The 25,098-nt window shown below is 35.9% G+C and overlaps 2 protein-coding genes across 3 annotated transcripts; both read right to left on the bottom strand.

Moving 5' to 3' along the window:
• Positions 1-469: 469 nt before the first annotated feature.
• LOC117914857 (protein NETWORKED 1A-like) lies at positions 470-9,390 on the bottom strand. Its single transcript, XM_034830363.1, is given in 7 exon segments — positions 470-1,901; positions 2,451-5,227; positions 5,230-6,720; positions 8,300-8,577; positions 8,687-8,763; positions 8,925-8,995; positions 9,219-9,390. Coding segments are annotated over 4 exon segments (5,553 nt in total). The 5' UTR covers positions 8,403-8,577; positions 8,687-8,763; positions 8,925-8,995; positions 9,219-9,390; the 3' UTR covers positions 470-719.
• Positions 9,391-16,691: 7,301 nt separating this feature from the next.
• Positions 16,692-24,535, bottom strand: LOC117914951 (protein tesmin/TSO1-like CXC 2). 2 transcript variants are annotated; one of them, XM_034830479.1, is made up of 10 exons: positions 24,272-24,535; positions 22,669-22,829; positions 21,808-22,573; positions 19,678-20,165; positions 19,514-19,588; positions 17,854-18,034; positions 17,676-17,771; positions 17,530-17,596; positions 17,278-17,416; positions 16,692-17,195 (listed from the first exon to the last, which is right to left on the bottom strand). In XM_034830479.1, the coding sequence occupies exons 1-10, from the start codon at positions 24,320-24,322 to the stop codon at positions 16,844-16,846; spliced, it is 2,376 nt and encodes a 791-aa protein (XP_034686370.1). In that variant the 5' UTR covers positions 24,323-24,535; the 3' UTR covers positions 16,692-16,843. The 2 variants fall into 2 exon arrangements, with proteins under 2 accessions (XP_034686370.1, XP_034686369.1); XM_034830478.1 differs by having other exon boundaries at positions 17,278-17,431; positions 24,272-24,534.
• Positions 24,536-25,098: the final 563 nt, after the last annotated feature.

Raw genomic sequence — 25,098 nt, 5'->3', positions numbered from 1 at the left:
ACATATTTGCTTTATTATTTTTTCATATTTATATAAATATTTTTCGAAATAGTTAAAAAAAAAAAATTAAAAATAACTAAAATATGTTTTAAAAAAAATTTGGGTTATATTTTCTGTTATAAAAAATCACTAAACATGTTTTCAAGAGAATAGCTTTTTATTTTCAAGAACAAAAATAAATGTTTTTAAAAACAATTACAAATAGGTTCTAGGCTCAGGTCACTGGATGGATTTCTACATGATCTGATTGCATTTCCCCATTGTGGATAACTGATCCTCTGACAGCTAAAAACCCAAACATGGGATAACATATGGTTGGTGGCTATGGATTTTGCATTATGTGGGAAAACTCCCCACTCCAAACCCAAAACAAAACCCGAGTTCAATGCCCTCTCTTGTCTCAATTTGCACTCTGCGTTACTCCATAAACCTCCCCAATAAAATGTCTTGAAAGTTGTAACTAATTGAGTCCAGTTTGTTATCTAATGTTGCCCATTACCATGGTTAATGTGACATTTTAAGACAAAGAAAAGCTCAAGGGAGCACTTATTTTAATTACATCTGTCTAATGTTTACAGTCCTCTAAGCTAAAAATAAGAAAACAACAGCGGCTTCTATCTGATCCAGGAAATGCTTTCTTAACACATAATATACGGGACATTTCGAGGAACGGAAACTTGCAGCTGATAGAACGCCATACTTTTCTTTATGTCGTTACCTCAGTCCACATTATTGTAAGGTCTCCAACAGCCGCATGAACATGCCTTCTTTCGCCTTTCGGTTCTTCTCCTGCCAGTATAAATGAAGTCCTTCAGAAGAATGCTTGTCCTACCAGCCAAAAATCTGTATTTCCTGCTGCTTTTCTTTTCATCGTCCAGTTTCAACAACACATACTGGATTTTCTGCACTTCCAACTGCAGCCTTCCTATCTTTTCAGACCCTCTTCGTGCCTGTTCTGTTACTTTCTTTCTCTGGACATTTCCAGCCTCCTGCAGCTCTGGCGAAGCCATTCCATCTGAGGATGATGCACTCTCATCCATATTCCTTGTCAGTTGGCAATTGATATCCACCAGCTGCGCTACAGCTTCCTCAACTTCCTGCAGCTGTTCCTTCAGTGTTCCGTATTCAAGAGACTTAGCCCTTTTGCTCTTCTTTGTGGTTGCCATCTTCCTTTGCAAATCCTGCACTGCCATCTGAAGACTCATCAATTTCTCAGCATCAGAAGCAAGTCTCTCCAAGATTTTTCTCTTGTTCCCATCTTGATTTGGCTGCATGCTACTTGTGGATACTTCTAGCCTGTCAATACCCAGTTCTTTCTCAACCTGCAGTTCTGAAGATGGCCGTGCACTCTTCTGCTTCACATCCTCAAAATGATGGTGAGTAACGCCATCCTCCATCAAAGCAGATGCTTGCTTTTGTGCCTTATTGACCATTGGATTGGAGCCAGTGCTGTGCTCAGCAGTTTCCCATAACTCAAGCATCTGATCATTGGAACCACCATTTACTCTCCTGCTTTTTCCATATAAGGAACAATCTGAGACTTGATCAAGGGGAATATCTTTCATCAGAATTCCATGCCTCACTTCAGAAATTTCTGGCTTAGCCCTCTGTACCATGTGATCATCACTGAGCCGCTCATGCATAAATTTCCCCTCTTCCTTTTGGATATCTTTTGCTTGATGTGAAGTGCTTTTAGACTTCAACTCTTCAATCTCTTCTAGTTCAATGTCTGTGTTTAAGCTTTCCTGCATTGCAAGCCTCTCCATTTCTTGGACCACTGCCTTTTCAACAGCTTTAATTCTGGTCTGTATCTCCTGCAAATCTGAAATTCCATCAGGTATCGGATTGCCTTGATCTTCTCTCAGCTCTTGAGAGCTCTTTTCATGAACCATTTCCATACCCTGTCAAACAAGTGCATGGAAAATATATTATGTTTTAGTGTAAAATTTCCAGTAATACATACGATATCTAGATAGCATTATTGAAGGTTGTACACTTGAAAAGAGTCATTTGGAATAGCAGTCCATACAAGTCCAAGCAAATTTCTGGAATAAGTTATTAAAAGTTCAAAGTGAAAAAAGCTAATGGGACTTTGGAAAACAAGAAGGAAGTCATCCAATTTCAAGATCATAATCAAATGGAAGTGGGAGCATTTAATGAAAACCCAAAACAACCTTATTTTGAGAAAAATGTTAGGAAATATGATTAGTGTTAAGAAATATCATTAATTTAAATCCTATGACCATGCAGCCTTAGGTATGATGCTATAAGAAGAAAAATATTTTAAAGAAAAACATTCAACCAGAGTTTAAATTCTCAGAAAGAAATCTAGTTCTTGACCAACCATGTATGAATTAAGGGCAAAAACACATTCCTAGAAGTATATATATATAACCTTCTCAGGAGAATTGTTGAGGTAATGGGTTTTTTAACAGAGAAAACAATGTTACCTTAGGTTTCTGATTGTCAGCTACTTGAAGCTTTGTTCGGAAGAGGGCATTGTGCTCAAGGGATGCTATGTTATCTCTCAGAGAAACTATGATAGGACCATATGCAGACAACTGGACTTTCAGTCCTCCAATTTCACTTTCCAAGAAGCTAACCCTTTCTCTCATCTGTTGAATCTTGATACTTTTTGAAGCACTTTCATCCTCAAGATTCTCACACACTCCAGTAAGCTCATGCACCTTATTTTCAAACAGAACTTCACGGAAAGAGGAAGCCTGAAGATCAAAGTAGAATGTTGTAGCTTCAGCCTCCCATAGTTCAAAGTCATTGCTTCTTTCTTGAAGCTCTGAATTCAACTTCTCTCCTCTGATTCTATATTCTTCAATTTCTTCATGTAACATATCCAATTCAGACTCCAAGTTCCCATTCATCTTGCGAAGACATTCAATTTCCCTGTTCTGACTTGTGTTTTCTTCAGATAGTTCAAGAATCTGCTTCTCTGAATTTTCTCTTAGAACTGCTGATTTTTCACATTCCCTCTTCAATTCCTCAACAGTGCCAAATAATTCTGCAGTCAAGTCCTGTGCAGCTTTGAGCTTCTGTTTTGCTTCTGAAAGATCCTTTTCCTTCTGGCTTAGCAAATCTTTTCCAACTGAAAGTTGATTGTTCAACTGATCACTTAAATTTGTAACTTCAAGCAGCTCCTTGTCCAACTTCTCAACAAGCCCTTTCAGATGTAAATTTTCAGTTTCTTGCAGTCCCAATTTCTCTGTCAAAATTCCCACCTCCTCCCCAAGGTCACTGTTAACCCCATGGAGATTGCCAAAATCTTCAGCAAGTGCTTTTAGTTCCCCTACCTTCTCAGACCAGAAGTTGTTCAAAACCAAAGACAGGTTACTGAGGGCAACAGTTTCATGGAGAATAGCACTGTTTTCCTCTTCCAACATGCACTTCTCCTCCTTCACATCTGATAATTTTTTTGACAGATATCTATTTTCTTCAATCTCCTTCGAATTTTCTTCCTTCAATTCTACGTTGGCTCTCTGAAAGTCTACCAGCTTCTTGCATAAACTCTCCACATCACACTTTACTCCCTCCAGGTGGTCTCTCTTGCTCACTTCTAGCCCCAACTGCCGGTTCATCTCTAGAAGCTCATGTTTCTCGTTTTGCAGCACCAAAAGCTGCTGTGCTGTGATCTTCAATTCCTGATCAAGTGTTTTATTCTCTAACTCAACTTCTGCACCATCTACTCTCAGTTGCTGAAGTACAGTTAAAAGAACGGAGTTCTCAACCTGTAGTTGCTGCTTCTCATCCTCGCTTTTCAGGAGAGAACTTTTCATGTCCTCCATATTCCCTATAATATGCCGCAGAAGTATTTGCTCTTGTTCAATCTTCTCTTCCTGCACATTATCTAAATTAATCTGAAGAGCCTTGAACACTTGACAGATCCCCCTTCTTAGCTTTTCAATTTCATCTAACAGGAATTCTGCTTCCACCTGTTGTTCAAGATTTTCAGTCTCCAACTCTGAAATCAGTCTCTCTGACAATCTGGATGCCTCAATGTGTTTCTGACACTCAATCAATAGAGAGTAGTTCTTTTCTTCCATATCTTGTATAAATTTCTGCAAGACAAGGATCTCAACTTGAGCATTCAAGGCTTTATCTAATTCTTCTTCAAATTCTTTCTTCCTCCACCTACTTTCTTCCTGCAGGTGATAAATATGGTTTTCCAGAGATGCCAGTCGGGCCTCGCTGGAGAACATAAAACTTGCATGCTCTTGTCTTTCTACACCAAGGGAAACACGCAATTCTTCAACTTGGCAAAGTGTGGATGCTTTCTCCTTTTGTAAGCCAGCATAGTTTTCTTCCAAATCTGTAAACCTTTTTTCCAGTTTTTCTAGCCTCTGTTCAACACTTTTCAACTGAGATACCAGGAGGCCTCTCTCAGTGAGAAGGTTGGACTTTTCGTCTTTGAGAAACTGGCAGAATTCTTCCAAGCTCTTTGATTTCACCCTCAAACCTTCAAGTTCGACATTTGCAGCAGAAAGGGAATTCTCCAGCACGGCATTTTTCTCTAAGAGCTTGTGCATGTTCTCGGTAATTATTTGTATCTGAGAAAACAGGGTGGCTTTCTCAACAAGGAGAGTGGATTTTTCTCCCTGAAGAAGCTCACAGGACTCCTGAAATGCCTTAAGCTTCTCTCTCAACCCTTCCAACTCACCATTCACATCTGACAAGGAGCGCTTTATCGTATCATGGTCATCCAAAAGTTTCTCCGTATTTTTCAACTTCTCCAAAAGAGCTTCTTTCTCATCTTTATCCTTCTTGCAGAATTCTTTCAGCTTCAAGTTCTCGTCCTGCAGTTCCCTCAGAGACGACCCAAGGCATTCTGGATTTAAACCTACTGACTCCACTTGCGTCATCAAAGCCTGGTATCTCCTATTCAATCCCTTGATTTCCTCTTTCAGATGGTAAATCTCTTGCTGGAGGGCATCACTTTGGTCCACTTGCAGCGAAACCTCACCTTCAAGTTTTTCTTTCATCTCCCTCAAGCTAAATATTTCGTTTTGCAGATTCCTCATTGAACTGGTGGAGGATAAATTCAGTTCATTCAAGCTCTGGTTTTCTTCCTTGACCCTCTTAATTTCTTCCTGCAAATCAAGTTTGGACTTTTCCACCTGTTGAAACCTTTGAAGCCCAGTTTCCAGCTCCAAAGCTAGAGCTTTCTGCTCCTCCTGCGATTGAGAGTGCAAATTCTGCAAGTTCTGGAGAGTGGCTCAACTTGAACAAATCGCAAGTGCTCATCCTGCATATGGATCTGAAGTTTCTCCAATTCCTCATGCCTCTTTGAAAGTTCTTGATCTTTCATTGCTATTTTCTGCACCAGCTTGTCCGCTTCTAACTGCAGAGATTGATTTGATGTCTCCAACTGAACTCGCTGTTCTTCAGCACTCTTTAGTTTTGCTGCCCCCATAAGAATCTCAAAGTTGAGTCGTTTGGCATCCTCTTGGGCACGTTGGATTTCACCCTCCAGCTTAGCTATTTTCTCCAAGCACTGCTCGTACTTGAGAACTGAAGCTTCTTTCTCTTCCGTTAATTTAGCAAGAGCTTGCCTAAGTGCTTCAACTTTACCATCAGCTCTTTCACTCCGTGCTTTAAGACTTTTAGCATCCTCCTCAGCAAGTAAGATTTTGTTCTCCAAGGAAGATATCCTCTCCAGGCACTGTTTGTATCGTAAAAACCCAGCGTCCTTTTCAGCTTCTAATCTGGAAAGCTCAAGCTTGAGACTCTGAGCTTCAATTTCTGCTTTCATAGCTCGCTCATTAAGACCTTTTGCATTTTCTTGGGCTACAGAGGTTAGTTTTTCCAGACTAGATATTCTTTCCAAACACTGCTTGTATTGAAGAATACCAACATCCCTCTCAGCTTCTAATCCCACAAGGGCATCTTTCAATGATTTAACTTCAGTTTCAGCTCTGCATGCTCGTTCATCAAGTTCTGTGGCATTCTTTTGTGCATGATTGAGGTCTCTCTCAAGATTAGATAACTTCTGTGAACTCTGCTGATAATGAAGAAGAGCAGCTTCCAATTCAGCTTGCATTGCTGACAGTGCTTCCTTCAAGGTTTTAATTTCAGTTTCAGCTTTACTTGCACGCTCAGATTCAGAAAGAACTTGCTGTTTGAGAGTCCGATTCTCACTTGATAACTGAGAGAGCCCACCTTGCAAACTGTGTGCTTGCTCTTCTATCTGAACACTGAGCCCTTTTTTAATCCTTCCTTCTGAAAGTTTTAAATTTTTTGGCACTATTTCTCCTGAACCAGACATCTCATTGAACTGTTTTAAACCCCTTTTACTTGTTCCGGCATCAGATTCTTCTGAGCAAGCTCCATTTATTTTGACAGCCAAGTTGGATGAAGAAAGCCCCAGTGCATCCTGCTGCAAGTCATCAGGGTCAAACAATGCACGAATCGGATGCGGCATTTCAGGTGTGTGTGGCTCGGGCCCAGGGGTTGTAGAAACTGAGGGTGAGTCATCAGCCAGTACATAAGGTACTTGGTTAGGAAACGCTTCTGCCATGGTTCGATGGGCCTGGCGTAGCTCCCCCGTTGCATGATCATACCGTTCAGCTAATGCTCTATAAGCTCGGTAAAACTCCTCAACCAGTTTCATTAGTTCTGGACGCTTCTTGTAGTACATTTCTGCCCTCCGTGCAAAGGAATCTGCATCTTCTTCAATGAGCTTGATCATTGCTTTGACTTTGACATCCATATCTATTCAAAGAGATAATACATATAGGATCAGTGAATACAGTGACTGTTGAAAAAAAAAGAGGAAAAAATCAATCTGATCAATAAACAACCAAAACAATTTATCAGACATCTCATGAATTTACTATTTCCAAATAGGATAATGTCTGCAGATCAACATTTCCAAGTGAGCAGAAGACATGATTGATTATTAATTGGAAGATCTTAGTCTATGATCACCAAAATCTTGTCTACCAGCATGTGATAGAGATGGCTCCATTGCAACCTTGGTGGAAAGCATATCTTTTGTTTTCAGAATTTCCCAACAGAAAATCAGTTCATGAATAGTCTCCAACGTGATAGGAAAATTTTTAACACAAGGATATTCCAATGGGAAAACTAAATAGATCTTAGCCAAACATCTTTTATTGTGGGGTAGTTAAGAGGGTGGTTGGTTATATTCTGGTGATCTTGTCTCTCTTAACTTGCAACACTGATTTATTTTTGGTTCCGGCTGTTTCTTTGTATGTTGTAGACCTAGAATATCACCTTTCTTTTCTTTGGTAACAAAAAAATATCCACTCATTCTCATTTAAAAGAAAAGAAAAAGTTTCATTCATAAAAGAAAAGAAAAGAAGAAGAATAAAGAACATTTCTGTTCCATCTTTGTTCCCTGCTACGTCTAGGAATTTGTGGGTCTTTAAAACCAATAAAGATTTTTCTTTTACAAGCTTCATCTGAAATAAAACTTACGCAAAAATACAACACCATATTTGACAATATTTGATGCTGATTTCAATTTTCAAGGCTATATAGGATGAAAAAGGTGGAAGCTGTGACCTTGCTGGAGCTAAAGTTATATACTTGTTGGAGCTAAAACTATAAACAAACTTTTTTGCTTTTATGTTTCAAGTTTGGTGGTTTTGAGCAACACAATAAAAGAGCAAGAATGTGGGCACTTTCTATCCTGAACTTCGTAGGTAGAAATAAGTTTCCAAGGAAAACGGCAACTCGACCATAGCATCCACTGACTGACGCTCATTAGAAACACCATTGTTTGGGAAAAGGGAGAATAACTTGCATCATAAGTTCCTGTAAGGACAATGAACATGTTGTCCGACTGCTAATCATCAATTTGAAAAGGAAAGCCCAACCACTCCTAAACCAGGCATGGCGCATGGACCACAACAACCATGGACAGCATAAAATTCCAAATCTGTTCCATCATCTATTGTTTTAATAGTGGAGCATATTAAAATTTACTCCATATTAAAATTCTGTGGACTTACATTAACCCTAGGAGTTGATTTCACTACAAAATGAACCAAAAATCAACTCGGAGCTGTGGTTTAAACCAATATACACCTATACATGATACCAGCCATGAAGATAGTTCAAACGGAGATTTGTTGTTATGCCACTAAAAATCGCCTCAAAAAAGTTAAATTTACGAATGAGCATTTAGAAATTACCATTTCATAAGAGATCAGTATTCCAGCACCTTAATCTCAGAAATGAATTTCTAATTAATGGACAAAATGCAGAGAAAAAACACGGTAACAAAATTCCAGGAACTGCAACTGAAATTGATGAGAAAAATCACCTGTAAGATTTTCCTGAAGCCATTTTGAATTCTTTGGACTGATGTGGCTGTCCCACCACCATGAATATCGGCGCCTGGAATCGGAATGTGACAGGGTTGCCATGACTGCAGCGAAGAACAACACTGCAACCGATTTTGACCTTGCCAAAGTCTGTTCTTATACCAGGAATAAAAATCCAGGTAATGGATCCAGGCCAGAATCAAAATTTAACCAATATCATCCAATTAAACCTCAAATGAAGCTTTGCAGAATTTTGTCAGGGTCTCATTGCTAGCACCTGCCCACAAAGATCATCAAAATGATAAATAAAATTTAAGAAAGAAAAAGAAACGGTAGATCTCCTTCAGACCCACAGACAGTTTACACATAAAATGCAGACTACCTACTCAAATGAAAACATCTTCCATAACCGTGAAGCAGATGCAACTCGTTGTTTCGACAGACCCTCCAAATCGGAGACACACTGATCCAGAAGGAAAAAAAAGAATAAATAATAAAAATCAGATCTTTAAAACTAAGAAGTTCAGGAGAAAAAAAAAAAAAAAAGACAAATTTTTGGATGTTCTCTGTTCATAGTAAATCATATGAGGCAAAAGCTAGGAACCAAAAAACACCCGCAAATACCTGACATCCACACTTTGATCACCCAACGTCTAGGAGAAAAGAAAACCCAGAAAAATACACCTTCAAATCACCTGATCAACAAGACCCCACATCACAATCAACACAAATGATCCAACAAAATGAACCTAGATATGAACATCCAAAAAAAACACACAGTAACTGAAATACAATCAAATTCATAGGTAAGTGAAAGTACCACCCAGAGGAACATCAAATCATGAATTTCAAGCAAATGGGTCTCAACAAAAACTGAAAAGAAATGACTTCCTCTCAACCATAAGATCAGTAACTCACCAGAAAGGCCAAAACTTGTGATGGGGTTCCAAAAGCAGCCGTCAAAGAAAATCTCCAGCTGCTTACGTTCCCATTCACCCCATTCTCTCCCTAACTCAACACATTCTCTCTCTCTCCTCCCCTGTAGTCTCTCCTTCCGTTATATTCTGTGATCTGGTACACTGAGCCTGTGAAAATGAAAATGTAGGACAGATAAAATAAAGTAACAAATTTGGGAAATCCGATTTAACTTTCGGAAATCTGATAAATACGTGTACATGTACATACATGCATACAAATATTAAAAAAATGAAAATTTATTATTATTTATGATCATTAACGGTTTTAAGCTAATTAATCGGGATGCTTAGAAAAGTCCACATTCTTTGGATTTCTTTTATGCTGTCTTTTGTCAGTACAGTCACTGTGCATAGAGACAGTGCCATGGTGGATGTTAAGTGGCAACTTAAAATCAGTAATCTAATCCCAACATTGCTTAGCATCTCAAAAATGTCTTTTCTTGGGTTTTTACAGCGGTCCACTGATTTGGAAACACCACATTTCTGATTTAAAACAATCTTCTTCTTCATTTCCCCTCCCTAATTGTTTGTTTTATTAAGAGTTCCACTTTCAAGTTGTTTCATTTACAGGTTTAACAAAATCTATAAAAAAAAAAAAATCAAACATTTCCCAAAATTTTAAAAACACTTTCAAAAATTAAAAGAATTATCGAAAAGCTCCTCATAACGCTTTAATTAAAAGTATTTCGAATAAACCATGTTAAACGAAATTTAAGATTATGGAAAATAAAGTACTAATCCTATAAGAAAAAAATAAACCATGTGATTGTTTTTTCATTACAACATCCAACATATTTCCACTTTCTTACAACATGAAGCAAAGCACCACAGCAAAGTAAAAGAGATCATCATTTCCCTATCCAAAAAGTTATGATATTATGGGCTCTTTCCCTCAAAACAATTCAGTTGAAAAAACAAAAACAAAAACAAAAAACAAAAAAAAAAACCATGCCCATATTATGAAAAAGGCAACTCCATGAGCAAGCAGCTAACCATTGACTTGTAGCCATATATGGTAGAAAATTATTGCAGTCGGCAAACAGTAGGCTATATATGTCTCAAACCCCAATAATGAAGAAAAGCAGATGTGGTTGGAGGTTGCTTCATAATGGGTCCAATCCTTGATTCTGATTTTGTGGCTACTACTCTTCCTGGTTAAAGATTAATTAAATAAATTGAATTAAGTTTAGCACACTTTATTTAAAGGTAAAAGGTGGCCCGTGAGCATCTGGGCGGTGGCGGCACCACCCTTCTCACCAATGCATTAAAAAAATTTAAGCTTTCGGGCCGACCATGCCAAATTGAGATGGCTATGCCTTACAACCATGAAGCTAAATTCAGTTAAAAGATGGCAATAATAAGATAGCCGTGCCTAAACCAAAAGGAATAATGATTGCAGAATATATATGGGTGATTTGTGAATGATGAGGTATTATTGCAGGAACAATTATACTCATTATATGATCATTTCAGCTGTGGGGGGGAGGGGAGTGAGCATGCTCAGCAATGGAGTCTTCTACATCAGCACCTTTGAATTTATGATCAGCACATGGGAGGGAGATGAGGGCGTGGGATTTGGACTTTGTATGACTTTGGGCCCACCCACCTATGAATGGTTGGACAACTCATCTAAAATCTTTTATCATATATTTGATGTGCATAAAATCAAAATGGTCCATGGACCACAGTGGTGCTAGTCGTGGTCTCTGAACTGAAGTGATGCATAACAGCAAGTTTGTCCTCATTTTTTTACCTTCATCCACGTACAGGAATGAGGCAGTACCCGCACTATCCCTAATCAAACGAATTTAGGATAAAAGTTAGCATAACAACAAATTTAAGATTTTTCTTTTAAAACTCGGGTTAGGTTAGATCAAATTTTATTTAAGAGGAAGATAGAATTTAAATAGGATAATTTGTCCCAAACCCGTCTTATTGTTATCCCGTACCCTTCTCAATTGTTGATAAATTGTTATCTAAAATACCACAATCCATTCATTTTTTGTAGATTATATTTACCCATTTTAAAAATTTGAATGCATATGTGCATGGTTTTTTGTTCTGATAAAACATTACATGATGTTTATAATTAGCATAAAATTTCTCTAAGTTGTATTTTATGGAAGAAGACCCATTAAGAGTGGATCTCAATGCTTGCAAATACGGGGAAAGAAAGACATATTATGTCTATGGAGTTGGTAGATGTATCTTTTGTTGACAATTATCTTAACATCACAATCAACCATGACTTTTATGGTGGTGTGGCCTTTTTCATGAGTAGACTTGTGTTCAAGGGAAAGTGCAATTCAATGATGTTAGTTGAGGTACACAGATCATGAAGCTTAATTCAAATTCTTCAAATTCAGAATTTTGAGAAAAAAAGGAGGGGAAAGGATTTTAGTTTGTCAGGAAGTGAAGTCAGTCATGTTTTACATCAAAATGGAAGAGAAAGATGGAGAGAGAGAGAGAGAGAGAGAGAGAGAGAGATGAGGATAATCAGCAATGAAAGAGCTTACTGCTCACCAATATATTAAAAAAAAAAGGGTCATTTCATAGTGGTTAAGGGTCCTGATGTAAGGGAGAGTGGATTTTTAGTTTTGTTTTACTTCAAAAGTAAAGTGATGTTTAGCAATAAGTCTATAACAAAACAAGCTCAACAGAAATTAAAATCATTTCTATATAGAAGAGATGAGTCACTTTATACGATGTCTCATCTCCTCAACAGCATTTTGGTGGCACAAACTGACAAAATGAAGTTGCTTTTGAGACTTGGCATTTCTAGCTTTTGAAATTGGTGTCACAATTTTAATTTTGGTACATACCCTATCCTATGTATGAGATATATATATTTGGGTCATATTCTTTTGATTTATAACTCAAGTTATCATATCATTCAACCTTGTTCTATAAATTCAAACCTACAGCTGTCCAACCAACTCCAACCTAATCTTATTTCAATTTTAATTGGGCTATTGACAAGCTCTGATTTTTCACTATTTTGTTAACCTTTTGCTTTGTTGTTCAAAATTAGAGTTAATCCAAATCCTAATTATTACTGACAATTAAGGACAAACCCAGTTTGTTTGAGTGCACTGCAGGCCAAACCCCTTTTACCCTTTTCCATTCCCACATTAAAAGCCTAATTTTCCCTGATGGTTGCCCCCCACCATAGCTGCCCTGCCACCATTTGAAAACACACCGACACTTGATGTGAAAACACCTTCATACACACTCTCTCTCATATAATTGAGTGTGAAAAAGTGGATGAGACCCATATGATATCAGAATGGAGCTTGGTCCAGAATTGAACTCCATATCTACCTCTCATAAATCACACACCACCCCACCAACCCCATTTAACAACTTGCCTTTGAAACGTGAAAAGAAAAGCAATTGGGGCCCTAAACAATGATAAAAGCCAAATCATATTTTCGTTTTTTAGTGGAGCAGCCAGCTATGCCCTCCATGTTTCCCTAAAGATTCTGAAAGTTTGTGAGCATGGTGGTATAATTTTGCTGGTTCTTTGTGGATGCAAGTGAGAAAACAATGAGAGCCACTCCCTACCCTTTCCCCCTTACTCAACTCCCATACTGAAAAGTCATGTTCTCCATGCCCATCCATGTGCCCATATGAGCCAATTTCCCCTCACATGTCTCCAAACCCTTTGTTTTTTTTTTTTCTTTTTTATCCTTGTCTTCAAAATGGGCCATCTTCTAAATTTGTTGTCATTTATGATATACTAAATTTGTTTTTGAAAATATTGAATAATGTGAAAACTGAATGGTCCAACAATCCAACTTCTTGATCTTTTACAAAAATCAACTAAAGGGTGGTCCAATGCATGCAACCACTTTCTGAGTCAATTGCAGAAGTGGAAGATACATGGAATGATGATGGTGGGTAGGAGATGGATATCTCTCTTTTTCAGAGAGCCATGCATGAGTAGCAAAAAAGGGCAGAATAATGGGCCAACTTTGAAAAGGTTCTCACGTGCTAAGCAAGGCGGGCCAAACATAAATGACAAAGGGGCATCCCTTGCTGCAGATGGAATTACAGACAAGGAGAAAGGGACCCTCCTAGGCCCCACCTAATTCAGACTGGGGCCCTGGGGGCCAGGAAAGTCTTGACCTCTGGATTGGGTTGTCTGCAAGATGGCCCCTTCTCTTCAGTCTTCGCTTTGAATCCATCATCAGCTCCCTTGAACCTCATGATTCCTCAACAATTATAGTAGTGGAACACACCCATGAACTTGAACTTGTCTAGCTTGGAGAGATTCCATACAAGTATAGAAAAGGTTGAATATTTTACATTTTCTGTCCCTTCACTTTATTAGTGTCTGAAACTGAAAGTACTGGAGAGATTCCTAGCTACTAGTGACTAGTATGAAAAAAGAGGTAGGGGCCTTGCAAGATCCTATCCTTAGTTGTTATATGCTTTATCTCTGGTTCCTCTCATTTTAACTGCTAATCAGGCATCCTCCACATTAAAGAAATGGAAAGGGTAACGAAGAGCTTCACTAGATTGGCATGATGTCATTGAAGAAAAAAAAAGACAAACACCTGCACTAGCAATTAATTGAGTGGAGTAGTGTACGACACAATTCTTTAGGAAAAAAATAAATAAATAAAATAGAAACGAGAGAAGCTTAGTGGCAGCATCAGTAGGTAGAATTTTGCCATCATCAAACCAGAAATGCCACAGAAACCTGCCAAAAACATGTTGTGGTTTCAGCCTTTGTTTCAAAGCAAAATGATCAAGGTCTGATTAACTTTTCTAAAGTTTTTATGTCTTAAGTTAATTTTTAATAAACAGAATCATCATGAGATGGATTTTAGGATTTCGTGAACGATGCTCATTCTTTTTTCTTTTTTTCTTTACCTTTCTTACAAGTACTAATTATGTCTACATGCAAGACATTAATGTATTAAATTAAATTGATAATTTTATTTTAAAAATTATTAAGAAATATTTTAATGATGTTTGATAAAATTTATATTTATTATTTAATTTTTATTGATTTTAAATTAAATATATTACTTAATTCTTATTTTAAATATTACGTTATTTAATAAAATTAATTTAGAATTATTTTATATCATTAAATTAACATATTTATCTTCATAAATCATAGGGTAAAAGAGGTTGACTAACGTGGGATAGAAAAGAGATTAGAAGGTAAATAGGATAAATAAGATAAAAAAATGACTTAATAATAAGTTAATTGTTTTTTTTAAGATCATGTCATTAATTATTTTACCAAACATACTTAATTTACTTAATGACTTAAATTAAATTATTAAGTTACTTTAAGTTATTAATTGGTTTACAAATACCCAATAAATATTTCTAAAACTTAATATTTATTATTTAATGACTTAAGTTGACTTTAAGTTAAATTATATTTAAGTTATTGACTTAAAACTTATACTTAATTCTTATTTTAAGTATTAAAATTATTCGATAAAATTAATTTAAAATTTATTTTAGATCTTAAAATTAATATAATTATCCTCATAAATTATAATTAAAGTAAAGAAAGTCAAGTAACAATAGAGGTCATAGAGTTATAAAAAAATCGTTAAAATAATTAGAGTAAATAAGATAAAAAGTAAAATGAAAATATGGACTTGAAAATAAATTAATTATTTTTATTTATTACTTAAAATTATTTTTTACTTTGGATCACATCATTAAATTATTTTATCAAATATATTTAATTTATTTAATAAGTTAAATTAAGTTATTGGTTTACCAAACACGCGTAATCCTTATGCTATAATATACGTTCAACTTGAATCATTTTCTTCATTATTCAACTTGTTTTTCTCGAGAAACTTGTACAACACACGTCTATCTGAAATAAATGATTCAATTAAAATATACATTTTCATGCGTCAATGATAAAAATTAGTAGTTCTTGAAAAGATTATGTAACACGTGTCAAGGTACCTCTTAATAAATTATTCAATTCAAATATACAATAATAGTAGAATTCCGTCAGATAAAATGAATCATTTGTGCCAATCATAGTAAGGATGTAAGCACTTAGGTCCTATAATTAAACTTGGGAGTCATAATTGGAGCTTACATCATCATTCAATGGGTTAGGGTTGACATTGGGAGGTTTATTAAGAATTTAAAAAAAAAATTAAAAATATAATTTTTTTTTAATGTTTGAATGTACTATAAAAAAAGTATAAAATAAATTTAAATTAAATTAAAATTAATGAGAAATTTATATGATTTTAAATTATTTAATCTTCAAGTTAAATAAATAAAATAAAATATAAAATAATTTATTAATTTTAAATTTATGTAATACCTTCTATTTTTTTCTACTTTTCCTTTAGTTTGAAGAAGATTTTTCTTTTCAATCAATCCAGGTATATTATTTTATTTATTATTATTATTATTTGTCAATTTAACGATGGATTTGTAATTATTTAATTTTTTAATTGGCCCATTGGGAGTTGGGCTTCTAATAGGATCTTGTCACACCGGGTGTAAATCACATCCTTATTATTATTTCTAATATTTAAAATTTTTTATCATTCAAATATTAAAAATATTAAAATATTTTATTTAGAATCACTTTCAAACATAATTTTAGAATATTTTAATTAAAAATGCTTTTATTTTTTTTTTTTGTTTTCAAATTGTGTGGGATTGTCATTTAAAAAAAAAAAGAATGTTTTTACAAGGATTACTTATCAAGTGTTTATTTAAGAAACACTATAAATAATTTAAAATTTTTTAAAAAATATTTCATAAAATTTATCAAACACCTAATTTTTATTTTCAAATACATACTTTTTAAATTAAAAATGTTTCTTAGAATCTATTAAACAGACCTTAAATTTAGGTATTAAGACTTAGTTTTTCAAGAATTAAAATAAAATTTGATTGATTTAGTAGACAATTAAACTTAAAGAGGAAACATTCAATTTAATAATAATAATTTAAGTCCTATTTAACAATAAAAATTGTTTTTATTTTTTATTTTTATAAGTTTGGGCCAAAACCAAAAAGACAAGCTACGTAGGCATAATTTAAGAGTCCTACTGAAGGTCAAAGATACACAACAAATTAATAATATAATCAATAATTATTACATATGATAAGGGTGTATCCATTTGTTTCGATTTGATTTGATTGATTATTAATTTTTTAAATAAAAAACAATGGACCAAATCAATTTTACATTCAGAAAATCGAAATGGTTAAAATTGATCAGTTCGATTCGATTTGATCGGGTCAATCAGCTTTTATGCATACCCTTGAATTGTTTAAGCATCCAGCTTAGGAGGTGCCTACCACAAGTGGCAAACAACTCAAGACGGTTTGAAGAAGGCCCAACAAGATGCTAAGACCATGAAAAGGCTCACAAAATAAGAACAAGAAGGGCTAAAAGTGAGACTTCTATGAGGGGTAGTTGGATATTATGAGAGCAAGATGTAATCTTTATTGCTAGAGTACAGAAGAAAATTCCAACCTGACATAAGATAAACAACATACTTGCATAAGATCGTAAATAATTTCATCTCAACTCCATGGAAACACCAACATTTAATGCTGAGGTGTAAGAGAAGGAAATGATGGGATGGATTGCAGTATCAACTTCCGGCCACTCCTTCGACTAGGGGACGATCCGAAATCACAGTGAGGAGGAGACACCCTCTTACTGTTGGGAGAAGCAGTCTTGATGCTACTACTGGTGGGAGAGCAATTGCCTCGAAGAATCTCAGGCATCTCATCTTCTGGGATGGTTTGGAATTTCTTCTCAAACTTGGACTGAGGCTGTGGAAAATTTGGCTTTCCAAATATTTGGCTAGTATGCAACCCAGATGAGGACCCAATAGTGAGAAAAGACGATCGTGGTAGTTTGGTCTTTGAGGGAAATGACAATTGAGATGGTTGCCTGGCATGCAAAATGTCCTTTTAGAAAATCATAATAATGACTGTCAACTTCATTGGCCAAAAATTGTTTGAGAGAATCAAACCTGCAAGTGCGCAATGGTGTCACTGGAAGAGCAGAATCCAGATATTCCTCATCATTCTGTACAATTGATTTCTGCAAATTCTTGTCCACCACACCCTTCTCTAATGTCTCTGTTTCTTCTTCTAGTTCTGCTTCCATTCCTATAAGAGCAGAACCTGAAGAATCAAGGACAAAAGAAACAGTTCAAACTAGAAGAACGTCAATGACACAGGATGCACAACATTTAGTTTCATGAAAGCTTAGGCACACTAACCATCCTTTCTACCAAATGCATTCTTACACCCTTCACACCGGCAGTTAATGGAGCATCCAACACCACCCTTTGAGAAGAAAGACACCAATTCTGAATCAGATGATATAGAACATCAAAAAAAATATAGGGTGAACCAAGGGAAAAACCTGATAGCATTCGCAATATTTCTTTAGGCAACTTGATTTCTTGCAGTTGCATCCTCTTTTGTGTCGTGCTGAAGCTGGAGTTTTGCTAGGTTCATCCTGCAAGAGAAAACCTCACTTAACAGGGTAACTAGCAGTTCAGATTTTCTGTATAAACATAAGGCAAGAATTATGTCCTAACCCCAACTTCCGGCAAAGAATCAGAGCTCCTAATCACTTTGGGAGCAAATGCTAGTGGATTCCGAGATTCGATCTGTTTGCGAGTTGCAAGAACAGTATCTTCATGAATAGGTTTGTTAAAGCATTCTTGGCATGAACATGGCTCTACACAGTAGACACCAGCAGCAAAGCATTCACAGTAACTGCATGAAGAAGCTTAAAAGGTCAAATCATAAGAATAAAACAGAAGGAAATAAAATAAATTTCTCATTTTCCTTTGCCCCCCTCAAAGATTCAAAGACAAAATAAAACAGAAAACAGCCATAAACTGCAATAGAAAGAAAAAACAGGCAATGGAAATATAACTGACTCCACTTGAAGTAATAGGAGAGAAGAAATGATTCAGAAGCATAACAAGGATAGTATATTTGACCTCAACTAAATATAACATAGAATTGATGGAGCTGGAAGTTATATTGTAATTGGAACTCGACTACCCAGAAAAGGACTTCTATGAACAATGCCATGATCTTAGATGTAAGGTGCTACATGACCTTAGATGGATTCCACATAGCCTACCTGGAGAGGTCAGTAGATGCAGCCCCCTAGGGAGATTTCTCTAGTGTACACTAATATAGCAGCCAATTAACAAGAATTTATTTATGGATTTGCCTATATTAGCTGTTTAGTCTCAAGAAGCATTTATTGAGTCCAAAGGTCTCCTTTACTGTCCACAGATTTATGTGAACTTGTATTCAGAGTTACCTGTTTGGAAGTGGGTCCAGGGGAGAGTATAGCACATGTAAGAAAGGAATGCAACCTTAAAAGATACAATGAACAGGACAACAGTAGTTACTCTGGAGATGAACCCCTGAGATATAAATATGTCAACCATAGGAAAGCCTGAAAGTGTTGAGAACATGAAATTGACATGGAAATGTCACTTCCAGATGAGAGTTTCTCTAATTTCAAAAAGGTTTCTTGCAAGTTTTAGAAGCAGCAAATGGAGGAAGCATGATTCACAGACACAGAATGAAGTTCAGGAAACTGTGGGTCTATGTGCATACATTCCCGGTTGGACCAAAATCTGATTGCTTGATCAGGACTCTTCCAAGTTTAACCAAAATCAAACCACTGATGAACATGAAGTTGCAGAGAAGTATATCTGCTATGATTAGCAAGGCTCCATTATCTCAAATAACTGTAAAAGATCTTATCATGCTACCATTAGTGGGGGCCATATATGAGAAAAGACAGTAGTTTATAGTCAACTTTTTTTTTTTCTTTACTTGAAATTAAAACTCAAACCTGCCCATTCACCCTCTAAATCCCTTGCCACCAAGTTAAGCCTTAGGGGCCCATATGAGAAAAGGTATGTACATACCAGAAGAGTATGGCATGATTAGAAGTGTTTCTGATAGGTCTAAGAGCATAGCACAAAAATGATGTTTTTAACAAAGGTTCCATAAACTCAAGGAGCCACTTCAATATCCTATTCATCATCACTGAATTGATCAAGATTCTAAACCATGACAACAAAACTAGAAACAAAATTAATCAATTGGGAGCATAATAATACAGAAACCGAGACTTAAATATAGCCAACCATTCATAAGCACATTAAGTCTGGACTTTGAACTACCTTGTTTTAATTCAAAATGAAACAAAATATAAGGACTTACAGCTTCAAGCATTTAGATTTCTTGCAGTTACAGCGCTTGCAGCCCTCAGTTTCTCCACCATGTTCCAACCTACGCCTGAAAGATAAAAAAAAACTGAATACATTACTAAAGGAGATATATAAAAAATACTAAATCTATAAGAATGATGAGTAAATTGCACATGCCTCTTTTTTTTGGGGCTACTCTGATTGAGCTCTTCACTAATCGCATATGCAGATGCCTGAGAAGCATCTTCCAGAGCCTGAAATCCATTTTCAGCAGGGTCTGTCTCTCTGTCTAAAGAGTTTAAAGCCAAAGATTTATTTACAGGTTCTTGACCTTCTATTGCAGAAAGATATGAGCCAGAGGAGCTTGGCACACTTATTAACTGCCTTCCTGAAGTTAAAGTTTCATGCTTGACAATGTTGTAGTCCTTTGAAGTTGTAGCAAGAGCATTTAAGTGCAAACCTATTCCAGGTAGAATGCGTCGTGAAGAATCATTCCCAGGTTTAAGAGGTACTAGTTGCTTGTCATTAGGCACAAATGTTCCATCAGATTGTGATAACATGGAAGAACTACAATTTGAACCATCATCCATGTTTTTTCTACGAACTCCTGCCATCTCAAAAACTAGACAGCGTCTTCTCATACCACGATGCAAATTGGAAAGAGTCTGTACATAAAAACATGCAAAAGGACTAATATATTACTAGACCATTCCAAATATCTTCCATGTATTTATGGTTGAAAGAAAACAAGAACAATGAAAAGAACCTCAACAAATAACTAAACAAGATTCTCAAAGATTAATATCACAGATCAACCAGCAAGGAAGAAGGAAATAAAAAGAATGGGGGAATAGCGATATGCAGACTCTTTGATAAGACTTACCCTTTTTTTCATAGAAAACAAAAGTGAGTCTAGAAATGGCCAATACTTTCACACAGTTTCTAATGAGCCTGTTTGCAATATCTAACAAATATAGCACCTGCATGTTTATGGTAGCTGCTTCTCATCAGTGGGTGAAAAATCATGTTAATTACAGGTGTCACCAGAAAAGCTAAATTGATTTATTTATTTTTATACATAAAATAGAAGCAGTTATTTCCCAATAACTATGAGCAAAGGAAATGTCTTAATCAACAATGGAACTGAAAAATGACCTTGTTGCAGATGGTAGAGGGGTTTGATCAGTTAACCCAATCCCTTATTTGTGGATCTCAATTTCATATTTAGCATAAACTAAGGATGTAGATGTTCTCTCATCTTCAAATTTAACATAAATAAGGCCACAGATGTTCATCAACACCTCCTAGGTTCAAATGGCTTGTTGATATTTTTCTGTTTTTATAACATGGAAACCCACTTGCCCTGCTCAAGTGTTGTGATTATTGAGCTAATGAACTGATAAGATGGGCTACAGTCCAGATGGATTGATGGGCTTGACTCAATACAGAATATCAGTTGATGAGGTGGGTTCATTTACAGCAACATAACCATAAAACATAATCATCCCAGTTCAGTGACCAAGCATGAAGCATACTCAGTGAAGGACATTGTAATTTGTCACTACATTTCATTATTCTCCATTATATTGCTGTTAGGTGAATTTTAGTATCTTCCATATGCAAAATCACAAGTAATATATAAAAATATGGGTGATTGGTAAAAACCCCCTCTTTAAGGTTCTATGGAGTTCTACCTATCAAAAAAAAAAAAAAAAGGTTATATGGAGTCCTCATTTGTAAGAACTAAGAACAACTCCTTTCATACATGTATCACCAGAAGGGATATAAACATAAAATGCAAGTTGTAATGACGTATTTTTGACAAGTATGTTTGCTAGAGAAAAAAGAAAAGTGCACACCAATGTTACCAGAACACCCTAACGTGAGACTGGCCAGTGGGCTTTTCCTCACCCAGGCAATTCAAATTATAGAAAACTGCATATTCAATTAAAGTCACGAACACCACATATGTCAATTAAGTTAGTGCAAGCTATAATGTAAGAAAACTGATATCTGGGTAGAGTCATAAAGTTTACCATTGTTGATGGTGATTGTTATCGATGCAATAAATCATGACTTTATTTGCTTTAATCATGAAGTCCACATTTATTATTTACAGGTACACATTATACTGAATGTAAACATGCATGATTCATGAACTCATTTTTTAAATGAAAACAAAAAATGAGATGAAAATTAGTCTTTTATGCCAATACAAAACTATTCTATGGTTTCAACTCATCAACTTTAACATGCATGGAACTTATTTTGGGAAAAATGACTAGTACAATCTAGCTGCTGCTTTACCTTAGAAGGGACTGGAATGCTTGTTCCACCCTCATTATCCATTTCCCCACTTGCATTGCTACCCATGCAGTCCTTGAAAGAAGTATTAGCAAGGTTCTCTTGTTTCTGGTCCATTCCATTCAGCTTGCTGGCTTCTTCAGGTTGAGTGGAAGGGTCATCTGTTTCGTGTTCACCAGAATCATCTGAACCAACAAATTGCTTTTTCTGCAAATCACTAACATCATCCTGTGAAAACTGCGATCCAAGAGAAGCACAAACACTTGTCCCAGGATCTAATGATTTCTGAATTAGACCCTTAAAAGCCCTCGTGTCATCAGGTGAATCAAAAATTAAAAGGTCTGCAGCGTCTGAAATCAAACTCTCCCAGTCACAGCCTGCCTCTTCCTTTTTTTGCTCAATCTGACACATTCCTTTTAAATGCAATTGACTGTTGAATCTACCTGTTTCAGAGGCCTCCTCAGAAAATGGAGCAAGTGATCCTGATTTGCTTGCCAACTCTACCTCGGTACCCCCACAAGGTGTTGGGTCACAGTCAGGACTACCACAGCCATATTTTAAGGTCTGTGGCAGCTCAATTGCAAGCTCAGAGTGTCCATTGTTTGGCTCAAAAGAGGCTTTTCCAATGGAACTCCTTGGATCAAAATCTTCCAGTGGCTTACCAGAGTTCCCACACAACTGATCGGCATCCATAACCTCTTCATTGGTACTGACTTTATTTCCATTTACAGAAGAAAACTCGGGCTTTGACGGGTCTGAGAAATTATGCCTGAAAAGAAACATACTGAAATGAGTAAATCAAGCACAAGTGCAGATACTCATTTTATATTTTGCAGGAAAAAATCAAGAAGAATATATATCCACCTTCTCAAGAACCTAGATTCCTTGTGGGAACTGACATGGGGTGAAGTGAAAATGGACGGAAGGGATACAAAACTGAGTGAGTTAAACGTCTGAGCAATGTGTGCGGACTTGACAGGCTTAATAGGAGAAAGACTGTTGATGAAGTTAAAGACAGGAGAGTCCTGCATGTAAAGAAAACACAAATAAATCATTCATACAGTATCAAAGAGAAAGGAAAACATAAAGCAAAAAGAACAGTAGATGGACAAAAGACTTGGTCTTACCACTAAATGTAAATCAATTCAAGTACAAAAATAAACAATGAGATGTTCTTGAGTATAGACCATAGCTTAGCAAAACTTATTATCCAACTTAGTTACCAGAAGGACAAGGAAGAACGGGTAATTGTCGACAAAATCAGGATTCATGAATAATGAATCTAAAACAAAGTAAGGATGAATTCCCTCCTCCATTAAATAAAAATAAAAAAATAAAAAAATAAAAATGTCAAATCTTTGCATCATTAGGCACTTAGGATGCTAAACCAATAAAACCAAAAAGATGAATTTTCAAAGATTATAAATTTCTTGAATTCTGCAAAAGACAACTTCTATTTTGAGATAACGTCAAATTCTAGCGTAGAGTGTGATTTGAAATCCACACTTGGATTTATCACTGGCAAATGAAAAATAGAGGAAGCAATTGATGGTGATGAATCATAAAGCAAAAAACAAAAAACAGCAATCTACAGTAAATTCCAATTTGAAAATTGGAAAAATAGTTCTAAAAGCTGTATGTGCAAGGCATAAACAATCTAAACAAAAACTTTTAAGGAAAAAAAAAAAGAAGAAGCTTGAAACTCAAAATCAAAAAGGTTGCAGGTCAGTGATGAACATTTAAGATGAAGATTTGAAACCTAAATTGGAGATCCATAAAATAAACAATGATTTACTATGTGATGAGCTTGTCATCCAAAATTTTGAAACAAAAAAAAAAAAATACAAAAATACAAAAACAAAAATACCATCAATTCTCTCCATAAAAATTTTCAACGCCCTGTTTGGATCTTGAAAAGAATTGAGAGTGAAAAGAAAAATAAGGAAAGTTAACTTGAAAAAGGAATTCTTAATTAATTCTCAGTATTTTCCCCAGATCCAAACGAGAAACCCCCTATTGAAGAAGAGAAACCGGAATAAAGATCAAACACAAATAGATTGAATGAACCACGAGGAGAGCAGTCAAAATCCTCATCCTCATAATGGGTCAGCTTAAAATTACCGAAATCACAAGAACTCAACAACGTCAAGTTACAAAATCAAGTCTGATTTAGCCCAAATTAAGCCAATTCAGCAAACCAACCAAGACTCACTGAATTAGAACTATTGAAAAAAGATACAAACTTGAGACCACCACAACACAAAGATGCCAAGACCCACATCAAATTACAAAGTCAGAACCAGAATTCACCCGAACAAACCAAAAATAATAATAATAAAACAAAAAAAAATGAAACAAATCCCTCCCAAAAAATTGAATTCTGAAATCAGAAGCCACTGATTCGGAACTTGTGAAACAAAGGACGTGTTGTTGAGAATGGAGAGCAACCCAGAAGAGGAAAAACGACCTCGAATTTAGAAATGGGAGCCGCGATCTGGTTCCTCTCAGGGGTGTCCATCTCGAGAGCAGCAGCTGCAAGAACTCTTCCACATTATCTTACATCGCCTCTCTGCTTTCCCCCACTTTTCTCTCATTTTCAGTCATTTTCTCCCCCCTCTCTATCTCTCTATGGGAGTGTGAGAGTGAGATACAGAGATTCAAGAAGAAGCGGGAAAGCTGGAGGAGATTTCCTCGTGGTGATAACCCGACCCTACCACCAACCCCACCATCACCGTTCACCATTCACCATTCACCATTCACCACTCACCACCCATCCCATCCACCTCACTCCTCACTCCACACTCCTCACCTCTTCTCATTTAACGCTCTTAAAAAATGTTTTCAAAAAGCAATTTACAAAAGTAACGTACAGTATTATCTTCAATCCTCATTCATTCCAGATTTTTTCAAATCTCAATCCCTTTCTTTTTGCCAATATCACTCATTCCTCCTTTATCTTTTTCTTTTTATTTCTTTTACATTTGTTTTATTTTACCTTTTTTTCCTCTCAAGAAACAAATGCTTTGGCCTGCTGTTGCCAGGCGGGTTTCTCAATTCTATGACATCACCTTCCGCCTATTAAATTCATTTATTTTAATCCAATTTATTCACTCCGATTCTCAATTAAAATTTTAGCATAATTTTTTCAATTTTGTTTTTCATTTATTGGAAGATCGTTTAGATTTCCACTAAAAATTCTTGAATTTCCTGTCAAATAATAACAGACTTAACAGCACATGCAGGGTCCTCGGAACCGTTAAATCTCTGGGGTGGCCACCAACAACTCAGCAAATT

The sequence above is a fragment of the Vitis riparia genome, chromosome 5 (genome assembly GCF_004353265.1).
Source record: "Vitis riparia cultivar Riparia Gloire de Montpellier isolate 1030 chromosome 5, EGFV_Vit.rip_1.0, whole genome shotgun sequence".
NCBI lineage: Eukaryota > Viridiplantae > Streptophyta > Magnoliopsida > Vitales > Vitaceae > Vitis > Vitis riparia.
Note: the sequence above shows the minus strand (reverse complement) of the source record. Positions and strands in the feature narration are given on the sequence as shown.